Source organism: Macaca thibetana, chromosome 15, assembly GCF_024542745.1.
Source record: "Macaca thibetana thibetana isolate TM-01 chromosome 15, ASM2454274v1, whole genome shotgun sequence".
Classification (NCBI taxonomy): domain Eukaryota; kingdom Metazoa; phylum Chordata; class Mammalia; order Primates; family Cercopithecidae; genus Macaca; species Macaca thibetana.
In genome coordinates this window covers 101640171-101651262 of record NC_065592.1, presented here as the reverse complement: position 1 = coordinate 101651262, position 11092 = coordinate 101640171, and the positions used below count along the sequence as shown (strand labels likewise).

Here is an 11092-nt window from a genome sequence, read left to right as displayed (position 1 = left end):
TTCAGCAGCTGTCCTCTGAGCCTACAGTGACCACTGAGAAGTGCTTATGATGGTAGTCCCTTGGAGGATGCAGCTGGGGGTGTAGCCCTGGGCTCCTAGTTTAATCCCTGTAACCCCTACCTGATTTCATTTGGGCCTCTTGCCACACTGTTGACCTCATGTGGGCACTGCAGGAGCCTGGCGACCAGAGGAAGCCAGCAAGGTCTGCTCAGGCCTCATTTTAGCAGCCGGGGCCCCCTCGGGGGTCTCTGAAGGTGGAATGGCCCATTTGCCTTGGAATAGACTTCTCAGTTGTGGGGTGGTCTGCTTCTCTATCAACATAATCAAGATCAAGGCCAGGGAACCCAGCGTGGACAGGCAGCTCCAGATGGCTAAGCTCCTTCCCCAGCAGAGACTGCTGCCCAGGGACCCCCAGCTCCTGCAGCCCCTCCGGGTGGGCAGTTGTTTCTCCTGAGTCTTCTCCGAGCTCTTGGAGAGACAGCATATCCAGGGGCCTAGGGGCCACATAGAAGCAGAGCAGCTGCTTGCCCCGCTCATGACGGTGAAAGCAGAAGCCCGCTCACTCTCCCCTGCATGGGGGCCATGGGCACCCACACAGCCTGGCAGGACCCCAAACCCTCAGTCAGCCCAGGTGGATCATTTGGTGACATGTGGGCCAACTACCAACTCCCTGGACTTTACCTTGGTCATTGTTTCGGCCTTGCAGGGCTAGAACTTGAATGATGTGCAGACATGTGAAGACACCATGGTTTTAACTGGTCTTCTGAGAGCTGAGCCTAACCCGCAGTTGCATCCTCCTTCCTGGAATGTTAGCATCAGATTCTTGCTCAATGCAGGAGTTCCACGAATTGCTTTGCTGCCGTGAATCACTCTAGGGAAATTGAATCTTGCTGCAAAGGAGGATACTTTCTCCACAGTGTATCTCTTCCTTTCCTTTCCTTTCGATGTTGCTTTTTACTGTTGTTTCACTGTTGTTCCTTAGAATTCCATCTGTCTGAACTTTATCATAATGAAAATGCAACACATTTTAATCATTCTCCTGAATGTTCCCACTTGCAGAAGATAGGCCGTAAATGAGTGACCCCAAGCCACCATTGCAGGGTAGGGATAGCGCAAGTGTCAAACATCGGAATCAATTCTAATGACCGTGTTTCATCACTGACAGGCGTGTAAACCTCAAACCAAAGCAAACTCTGAAAGCTGAAAAATGAATCATGAAACTCAGTAGCAAATCCCACCTCCCCTGGAGGTGGTGAAGTAAAACCACATCAATGGCTCAGTATGAGATCAAGATGGTCGGTGGTTATAGGACGAGAGACCCACTTTGAGGGGGAAAAATAAAAAGCTTTGACATCCTTTTAACAAGTGTTCCCATAACTGAGTGACTTTGTTCTGTCATTCTCAGCTTTCACACAGCAAGACACAAACTTTTCCTGGATCTCATTGATCTGCCTATCCCACATCCAGAGGCTAGACAGACAGACAAATGCATCAACTCTTCGTAATGGGAAGCCACGAGCAACAACAAAATGAGAGATACTTTCACCAAAAGACTGTAGTACAAGAAAATTCGGTCAGTAAGGTGGAGACCCCACTTTCCCGTCTGCTTCCTTCTCTGGAGCACCGTGAATTCCGTAGCCATACTGCTTGTGTTTGGCCCATCAAACACAAGCTTTGGATGGCAGCCCAGAGGGGCTGCTGAAAGGCCCATGTTTCAACTTTGGACCAAAAGGGCCTGGGTCCACAAGGCCCAGACCTGGTGAGGAGACCTGGACCTCCCTGCAACAAGGGGCTCACCTCTCTGAGCCCGTTTCTTTGTCTGTGAAATGAAGAATAAATAACTTCACTTCCCTCCAACACTAATAATCTGTGATTTGACAGCACTTGGGAAATTTCACATAAGGGAAAGGATTTGAGGATGAAAATCAATGAATTAGTGGCCCTTGGGTCTTTTAATCCCCAGCTGCAGGTGAGCAATAGAGGATTGCCAGTATTCTGCAGGAATGAGCGTGCTCCAATCACAGCCAGAAAGTGGCCCACAGGCACAGGCCTGCCCACCATTCCCATCGTGACGTTGGAAGGACCCCCACGTCCTGACACTGCCACCTGCTCTGTGTAGGCCACCTCCTTAAATGCTAACGTGGAACCCAGCTTTGGTAGGGCCCAAGGCCCACAGGCTGACTCCTCTGTTACCTCCATGCCCAGCCCTCATATCTCCTCTCTAGGCAGATGCCCTCACATCTCCTCTCTAGGCAGATGCCCGTGCACTCCACGCATTCCACCTGCAAGCAGAGCCTCTGTTCAAGAAAACTTGCAGTTCACGCAGCAGGACCAGCACGTCCAAGGCCCCAGGGTATGAAAGGGCATGATACGTCTGGAGAGAGGGAGGAGCCCTGTGGGACACAGGGAGGGTGAGAGTGGGGGAGGTAGTGCAGGACACGAGTACAAAAGCTGTAAGACGAGGTCCAGGTAGACCCAATCGGAGCATGAGAGGTTGGGGGAGGGAAGGAGGGGACCCTGATGTTCCTGGGATGTATTCGTTCCCTATTGCTGAGAAACAAATTAGCGCAAACTCAGCAGTTTGAAACAGTCCCTGTTTATGGGCTCACAGTTCCATGGATCTGAAGTCAGGCAGGCTCAACTCGCTTTTGTGCTCAGCATCTCACAAGGCTTGAACCAAGCTGTCAGCCAGACTGGGGTCGTCTCTAAGGCTCTGGGGAAGAGTTTGCTTCCGGCTCATCCACGTTGTTGACAGAATTCAGTTCCATGCATCTGTAGGAATCAGGTCCCCATTCTCTTGCTAGCTGTCAGCCGAGCACCACTCTCAGTTTCTAGAGGCCACCCTCAAATCTTGCTCCATGACCCCCTTCCTCTTCAAAGCCAGCAAAGGTGTGTCCAATTCTTCAAACATCTGCAAAGTCTCCGGCTCCCTCTTCCCCAACCAGCCAGTCTCTGCTTTTAACATATTCCTGTATTAGGTTTGGCCCATACAGAACATCTCCTGGTTTTCAGGTCATCTGATCAGTAACCTTGATTACATCTGCAAGATTCCTTAATCCCACAACTGTGGGAATAACATAGGAGGCAGTGGTTGGGGGTCTGTGGTAGAATTCTGCCTTCTGATGAGATATCAGCTGGGATATCACTAAGATAAGTAAGACAGTTTCGTCTGTCAGTCACTGGGCATCCAGGTGAGAAACAGGTGGACGGCAGCAGGGGCAAGTCTGAGCAGCTCCCCATAAGCCCTACTCAGAGGGAGTTGCTTGTGCTGGATCTGGATGGGAAAGGGACTCGGGGGCTTTGGGGGGTCCTTCTGAGACATTTACTGAATTTCTAAAAACAGATAATTGCTCATCTCCGGCAGGTTTTATGGAATCCCATGCTCCCCAGTAGCCAACAACTCTTCCTGTGACCTTCGCTGATTTGCTGCCTGACACCGTCGGCTCAATCTCAAGGAGTCACCCATCCCTTCTTTCTGCCCCAAAGGCAGTTCTGCTGAACGACCCTGTACTCCATGAGAGGCATAGAAAACATGCAGGCTGTCTCCTTTCCACAGCACCTTCTTCCACCCATTTTGGTCGGGTTGTATTTCCTAGGATGATGCCACTTCTCAGATGTCAATTCTAATGCATTTTCCTCCATGTGACAAAGAGCCAAGGAGGGCTCGGCCCACTCTGTTCTCCCAGAAGCACTCTTCTATTCTGAAGCTCAGAGGGGAGTCTGCGGGACAATTGTCTTATTGATTGTTATCAGGCTGTGCTTTCAGGCTTGCACAGTCATCCACCAGCCTTCTGCCTGTACCACTTGCCTGATTATGGTCTCAGCGATGGTGGCAGGTGGCCCTCATCCTTGCCCACCCTTGCGTCTCCACCCTTCCCAGCAAGCTAGCCAGCCCCCAGACTCTCTTCCCTTCCACCCAAGATGAACAACTTCTGGACTCTCTCAGATGCTCTGAGGGATTTAGGGAGAGTCAAGAAGATGGAAAAGGAAGCCCAGGTGAGCTCCCTCTGGCCATGGCCCAGGACACAGATGCCGGTTGGGCTGGACCCAAAGGAGTCACATGCTTTCCCCTATACCAGCGGCTCCTCTGACCAGGTGCTTTCCTGCTACCCCCAAGCCTACACCAGCATCCCTAAAGGTATGGGACTCAGGTAGGTGAAAGTAAAGAGCTGGACCCTGAGGACAGGGATGGAAGGGGCAGAAGCAGAGCATGGACAGAGCATGGAGAAACTTAGAAGGGAGAGAGCCCTGCACCTTGGGCACGCTGGGATACGTGGATCCCACCCATGTTTGCACAGGCTGTGACACTCTCTTCACTGGGAAACTTCAGCTCCTCATCACTGTCATTACAGCCCCAGTCATCCATCCACAGGCCCACCTCAAAGGTCAGGACTTTGGCCCCCAGGGAAGAGCATGGAACGAGCGAGGGTGTGCCTGGCTCTTCGCACCAGGCCAGACCCTGGGCAGAGACTGACTTTGGGCTCAGTCAGACAAGGTGTCCGCTGGGCCTCTACACAGGGTCAGGGCCTGGCAAGTGTGAGGGGATGGATCTGGGATACTAAGTGGATGGAAGGGAACTGGAGAGAGCCCCAGGCCAGGCCAGAGAGCTGGGGCCAGGCCCAGCTCCTGGGAGCACAGCAGGAGCTCCATAATGGAAGTGAAGGTGGAGGGGGAAGGGAGAAAGAAAGGGGAAAGAAGGGAAGGATGGGGGGAAAAATGGACGAGAGGGAAGAGAGGAAGTGGAGGTGGAGGCAAAAAAAAAAAAAGGAAGAAGGAGAGAAGGCTGTGGGGAGGCAAGTAGAATTGGAAAGCAGTCTTTGGAAGCCACTAGCAGTGCTCAGGAGGGAAGCACAAGGCACAGCTTGGGAAGGCTTGCACTGGAGAAAAATCAAAGGAATAGAAATAAATGGTAGACGATGAGAAGGAAAGAAGCAGAGGGTGCTTTTGATGCCAAAAGGTAACAGAATGCCAACTGTGACATATTTTTTAGTTGGCCGGTCAGAGTCTCATAAAATTAGCAATTGGTATGGGAAATGGTGTCCCCACACTCACCTTTCTCATTCCTGTCCTCACCGTGTTTTCTAGGCAGGATGAATAAGAGACATGGGCTTGGGAATGCAGAGCCATGGGCTCAACCCAATGCTGTCAGGACCTTCCAGGCAGGCAAGGATCAGTGGGGAGGCCGTGCCTAGCACTGTGCCTGGCACAGCATGTGTGTTCAGGAAATACCAGCTGAATTAATGAGGGGATGAATGAATGAATGATTGAACCACACGGTGGACAGCCTGTATCCCACCCTTGAAGCCCAGCAGCCCAAGGCAGTGCTTGTTTTACCAGCATGAGGAGCTCACAGAGGTTTGAAAGGCCTCTGCTGCATCAGTAGGCAAGAAGCCACGCATCTTGGTGGTGCAGCCACCTGCACCCAGTATCTAGACTCTGCCACCCTGTGTGGGTGAACTTTACTCACACACTATTAGTTGATGAAAGAAGTGAAATTATTGGGCAATTTTATTCTAGTTGATGAAGAAGGAAAGTTTGAGCTAGACCTAAAAACCAGATATAAGTTTGCGCTAGGACAGAATTCAAAGCCGTGTAGTCATTCCAGGCACCCCGAGGCTTCCAGCTGGCCCCACACAAACTTGGCCACTCCTCCGGCGGCAGCTTGCAGCTCGGGTGCACCACGCACGATCATGTCTCATTGCCCCCAGTTACATCATAAACTCTGCGTTGTGACCGTGGAAAGACAATTCCCTTTTGATGTTTTGGAGGGCGGACTCAAATGAGGAGTACAGGGGTTGGCGTCTTAGAAAAGCAACTGAAAATCACAAGAATCTTGAAAAAGCAAAATTGAGTATCTGTTTACTGAGCTGACCCTACACGCCTTGCCAGCATCCTTGCTTTTCCTCTGAAATTTTCATTTTTTATTTTTTCTCAAGTGGCTTCAAAACCAATACACAGTGTACTATTGAGGCTAATGGTTTAATAAAATATATAACACAGAGAATTAGAGCCCTTAAAAATAAAATAAATCTCAGAGATCATTTTGTCCTATCATCTTGCCAGGAGAGGAACAAGGAGACCTCAGCTCCCTATGTGGGCAATGCAGGGTGTGGGCAAGGAATGCCTGACTCTCCAAGCTGCTCCTGTTGTCATTCTGTATCCATTTCATCTTCATGACAGGTGCTTTGCCAGCACCAATTTTTACAGTGATCATATGCAAAACTTAAAAAATATTAAAAATAAGCATGCTTTACTTTCATTTTTCTGGGGGTGGCAAAGGTTTTTAGACATGAGACACTTAAAATCCTGCAAACAGCAGTCATCTTTCTAGTTTAGTGAGGGCTGCAAGGTAGAGAAGATGCCCCAGCTGGATCCCAGGCTGGAATGTGTATTTTCACCCAGGCACTGGAGCCTGCTAAAGCAGAGACAAGCCCTGTCCCAAGGTCATGTGGATATATGTGGGCTGTAATAGCATGTTAATGAAAAGGAGACAGTAACTAAATCCAATGCAGACTGAGCCAAATACAGCTTTTTAAAAACTGTTGGGTGTGCTTATGTATGTTACAGGATATGTAAGAGGAAAAATAGAAGTTCAGAAGGAATTATTAATACACTACTTGCTGATGGTCAGTTACAGGTGCTTTTACTTATTTCTTTAATGGTTATGTATTTTATAATTTTCCTGCAATTAATACATATAACTTATAAAGGTAGAAAGTTATCTAATGAAAATAGTCTTCTTTCCAAAATAAACCTGCTGCAAGTGCTCCAGCACCTGGAAGTTCATGGCAGCAACGTGTTGGTCCTGAAACCAGATGGCTGGTCCGAAACCCACTAGTTCACGTGGAGTTCTGTGCTCTGAGACAAATGTCTTCATTAGCTTTTAAGTATTACTGTCATTAACATTCATTCAGTGATTTCCAGATGCCAGGCATTGTGCTTGTCTCTCTGGGTCACCTCAACACATATGTTGTGACAATTACCATGCATTAAGGGCTTATATATGCATGATCACTTAGGGTTGTTGGAAGTATTAAATGCAATTATGTGTTTATAAACACTGGGCATTTTATTATCTGCCTTCTGGGTTAGTTCATGTTAATAGCATTAAACACCAGTTCATCAAAAAGAAAAAAAAAAAAAGTTTAGCACAACTTTTGGGCATGCTACTGTGTTCCATCATGCATTTTTTTCCCTGCAAATTCTGGAGCTCTAACAGGTGGCCTCACAACAAGCTCTAATCAAAAAACCAAGGGCTTGCAACCTCATGTTCTGCAAGGCTTGCTTGGCCAACAGGAGGGTCTGCCTACCTGCTCTGTATAATGTTCTGCTGAATTTACTCATTTAAAGTAATCATGTCTACTTTGTGTTTCCAATAGCATGTTCTGGTCATTTTGCGGGAACACAGACTGGTAGGCCCACCCCAAGACTACCTCAATAAGAAAACCTTAAGACTTCAAGCAGCAAATAGGTAAAATAGTCATGAAAATTGGGCACAAACACAACTGAACTTTTTATCTGGGCTTTTGTCCCATTGAGCAGCAGATGTTTTTAGGAGCTGATAAAAGGAAAACAGGATGCTTTCATGGCAAGAAGAGTAATTCAGTAGTTTTCCTGTTGCCTCAAGAATGCTCCTGTAATTTGGAGAGAATTTTAGGAAGTGGCACTCAACAAGGTAAATCAGCCACCCCAAGGACTGAAGACAGCACACCACGCGTCCTTTTCCCAGAAGGCTCGGCCTGCTTGGCAGCCTAGCTGAGAGCACAAGGGCCCCACATGTATTTCCCCAGATGAAGCAACTAGTTAGACACAGAACCAACTCAAGCCATACTGTCTCATAAAAAAGATTGATTCGATCAGGACATTTCCCCCTCCTTCCTTCTTAAAGAAAGTCTTGGCTTAAAATATTTAATTTTTTTTTTCCTATGAGTCTTTAAACGGAATTGTGAATAGCAGCAATCCTCGTAACTCTGATGTGGGCAGAGAACACTCAAAATAGTAGATAGCAGATGCCAGGCCCCCTCAGAATTGCTCATGCCTATTTATATAGATGCTGCCTTCCAATTTTTTCTCAGATCTTCCAAGTTCGATCACAGCCATGACAAAGTAATGACTCATACTTAAATGCAGTCATCAATGTCATATTTGGTATTAATACCTTTGTAGCATTGCTTTTTGTCAGAGCATCTAAGAGGAAAAAGTCCCCAAGAGCAGGAGCAGCCTGCCACCGTCCTCAGGGACCACAAAGGGCAGGGCCTGCAGAAGGCAATGCTCATTGTGCAGGAAAGCCTGCGGCCTCCGGCAAGCTGTTCCGATAAGCAGCTGTGGGAGGGAGGGGGAGGAGGGCCGAGGGAGGGGGAGGGGAGGCAGAGGTCACTGTTATCGCCTTGGAAGGCAAGACTTCAGCTGCTGCACTGATGTCTTTTCTCAAGTATGCTCCTGTTTTGCAAGTTTAAAATCTTCCTAAAAGGAGAAAAGTAGGAGCCAGGCTCAAGTTCTACCCTAGCACTGGGCAGCATGCCCTCCCTCTGCCAGCGCGGAGGAGCCTGTCATTCTTGCCCGACAGGAAGACGGAACAGGTGCCATCAGTTCCACGGAGTTCCAGCAATCCTCTGAAACCCTGCGCACCACCTCCCCCGACACAAAGATCCCCTACCCTCAATAAAGAGCATAAGTTTGTTTCAAAAAGTTTATTGTAAAATTCAAAGCTTCAACAGCAGCATCCTTTAGAAAACGAAGCATTGCCCGGATCCGTTTTGAAAAAGCAGCGCAGTTGGCTAAGTCCTTCACGCTCTTGCAACTGTACCAAGTCCAGGGCGCCGCTCCTTCCTGCCGAGCGCAGGCTGCTGAGTCACGCCTGCCCGGCCAGTCTGTCCTTCCTGGCCCTGAGGCCAACGTCCTAGCCTAGGCCTTCCTGGGCGAGCAGCCGCTCCAGACACTTGCAGAGTCCTCAGCTCGGGCCAGCCTGGCCCTGCCGCCGCCGGGCCCCTCCTCGAGAGGCCGCGCCTCCTCACTCTCCAGGCGCCCCCCCCGCCTGCCAGTCTCCACGCCGCACTCGGGCACCCTCGGAGGGCCCCTCCACAGAGCCAGCCGCGCTCTAGGCGCCCCGGGGCGTCACCACGTCGATCAGACCAAGGTCCCCGCCGGGCTGTCACTCGGGGAGGGTGATGCTGGGCACCCAGTCGTTAACGCTGCGGCTCTCCTCGCAAAACAGGCTGAGCTTCTCCAAGGCGGGATCCTTCCAGGCGTCCTCGTTGGGGTTCTGCTGAGAGAGAGCAGGGTCAGCCTGGCTGGCCGCGGGCCGAGGCGGGAACTACACCGGGGCGGGGACCGGACGGGGCTGTACTCACCGAAATGAGGATGCAGTGCAGGTCGCCCGGCGCGCCCGCCTCCTCGCCGGCGCCCACGATAGCCGCCAGCCGCTGCACATCGCCCACGCGCACTATGTCGATGTCGTTCTCGCAGCAGAAAGCCTGGATCAGCGTAAAATGGATCTGCAGCGCGATGTCGCCCTCGTCCTCCTCATCGGCAGCCAGCACGCAGAAGGTCACATTGTCGGGGTCCCTGCGAGGGCAAGACGGGGACCAAGGTCAGAACCGGCAAACCGAGTTCTCCCGCAGCCACCCCTCCCATCCGCCGGTCTCTTCGCCATTCATCCCCGCCCCTGCCTCCCAGCCTGGGTCGCGTCTACACTTACACGTTCAGGACTTTGGCTGACTCGTAGACGCCGGCAGTGAGGCAGCCCTGACGCTGCGCGGACAGCAGCAACTCGTGCAGCGCTTTCCCGGCACCCTGCATCCTGCGGAGGAGCCAGCTAGTGAGCGGGAGACGGCCGTGGGGCGCGGTGGAGCCCCGAGCCCCAGCCACGGGGATTCACCCTTGGCTCTCCAACTCCAACCACACTCCAATCCCGGCTTGGCGCCCGCACCCCGGCTCTCCAACCCGGATCTGACGCCCGCACCCCCGGGCTCGGCTCCTATCCCGCGGATTCCCACCCTGGAGAACCCTGACGGTCGCCGACTGACCAGCCGCTTTCTCAGCGCCCTGAAACCCACCTGTCTGTGCTTTCCGGAACTGTGTCCTGGCCGCGGACTCTTCCAGAGTCATAGTGCGATCAAACAACAGCAAGTTATCCACAAGCGGAGAGCGCGGAGGGGATGCGGGCGAACACCCTGAGACCAAGAGCTCAGCACGGCGCGCCCACCACCAGCGAGTGCGCCCGGGCTACGCTGCGCGTCCTTATATAGGCTGATGGGTGCGGCGCCGCCAGCTGGCGCGAGGCTGCCCGCCTATTGGCCGGCACCCGCTTTCTGATGTAAATGAGACGGCGAGCCCGCGGCTCGTGCCAGAAGGCCACGTGGGGAGGGGTGCGGGGGATGACAATGCCTCAAATCTGCCGCTTTTGTTGGGGTGTTACCAGGCAGACTGGAGCCTGCAGATTTCATCTCGCCTGGCTTTCTTTTTTTTTTTTTTTTTTTTTTTTTTTTTTTGAAGTCCTTAAAAGGAAAAAGTAAAAAAAAAAAAAAAAAAAAAAAAGCCAATCCACAAAAACCTTGTTTGCTAATATGATGCTGCAATTTGCGAAAAGCACCTTTATAGAATCAAAAGGAATTTTATTTCCATTTTTTATTGCTACCTTTCTATTTGTTTCTTTTCTTTAATTTGAAGTTTATGAGACTGTTGCATTGGAGCAGGAAATTAAGGTAAAAACAGGTAACGCCAGTTAAAGGCTTGCAAAAGGCAGTGGGCACAGCCCCCTGCAGCTGACCACTAGCGTCCGGAGCGCGCTGGTAATGCCTGCCAGGCATACTCAATGTGTACATTGAGTAGTCGCTGGAAGATCCTACCCCACCTCCCCGCCCTTGGCCGAGAGCAGCGGGGCGCCGGAGAAGGGGGCGGGCGGGGGCGAGCAGATTGCGGCCGGCGCACGCCGCTCGTTTGCATTTCTATGGAGGGCGCACAATAGCAGAGGTCTGGCGTGTGGCGGTTTGCAGTAGGGACAATCGAGGCTTTCTCTTCATAGCAACACTGTCCACCTGCCGCCGGGTGGGGTGGGCAGGCCCCCGCCGCGCGTGGGGGTCGCCGGGCTGCC

At 51.3% G+C, this 11092-nt stretch overlaps 1 protein-coding gene across 1 annotated transcript; it reads right to left on the bottom strand.

Annotated features, from left to right (window-relative positions):
* Nucleotides 1-8675: 8675 nt before the first annotated feature.
* On the bottom strand, nt 8676-10111 carry GADD45G (growth arrest and DNA damage inducible gamma; the record flags this gene model as incomplete). Its single annotated transcript, XM_050760714.1, has 4 exons — nt 8676-9262; nt 9351-9564; nt 9698-9799; nt 10056-10111. Coding segments are annotated over 4 exons (483 nt in total), but the record flags the coding sequence as incomplete, so codon positions are not given.
* Between the last annotated feature and the right edge of the window lie 981 nt (nt 10112-11092).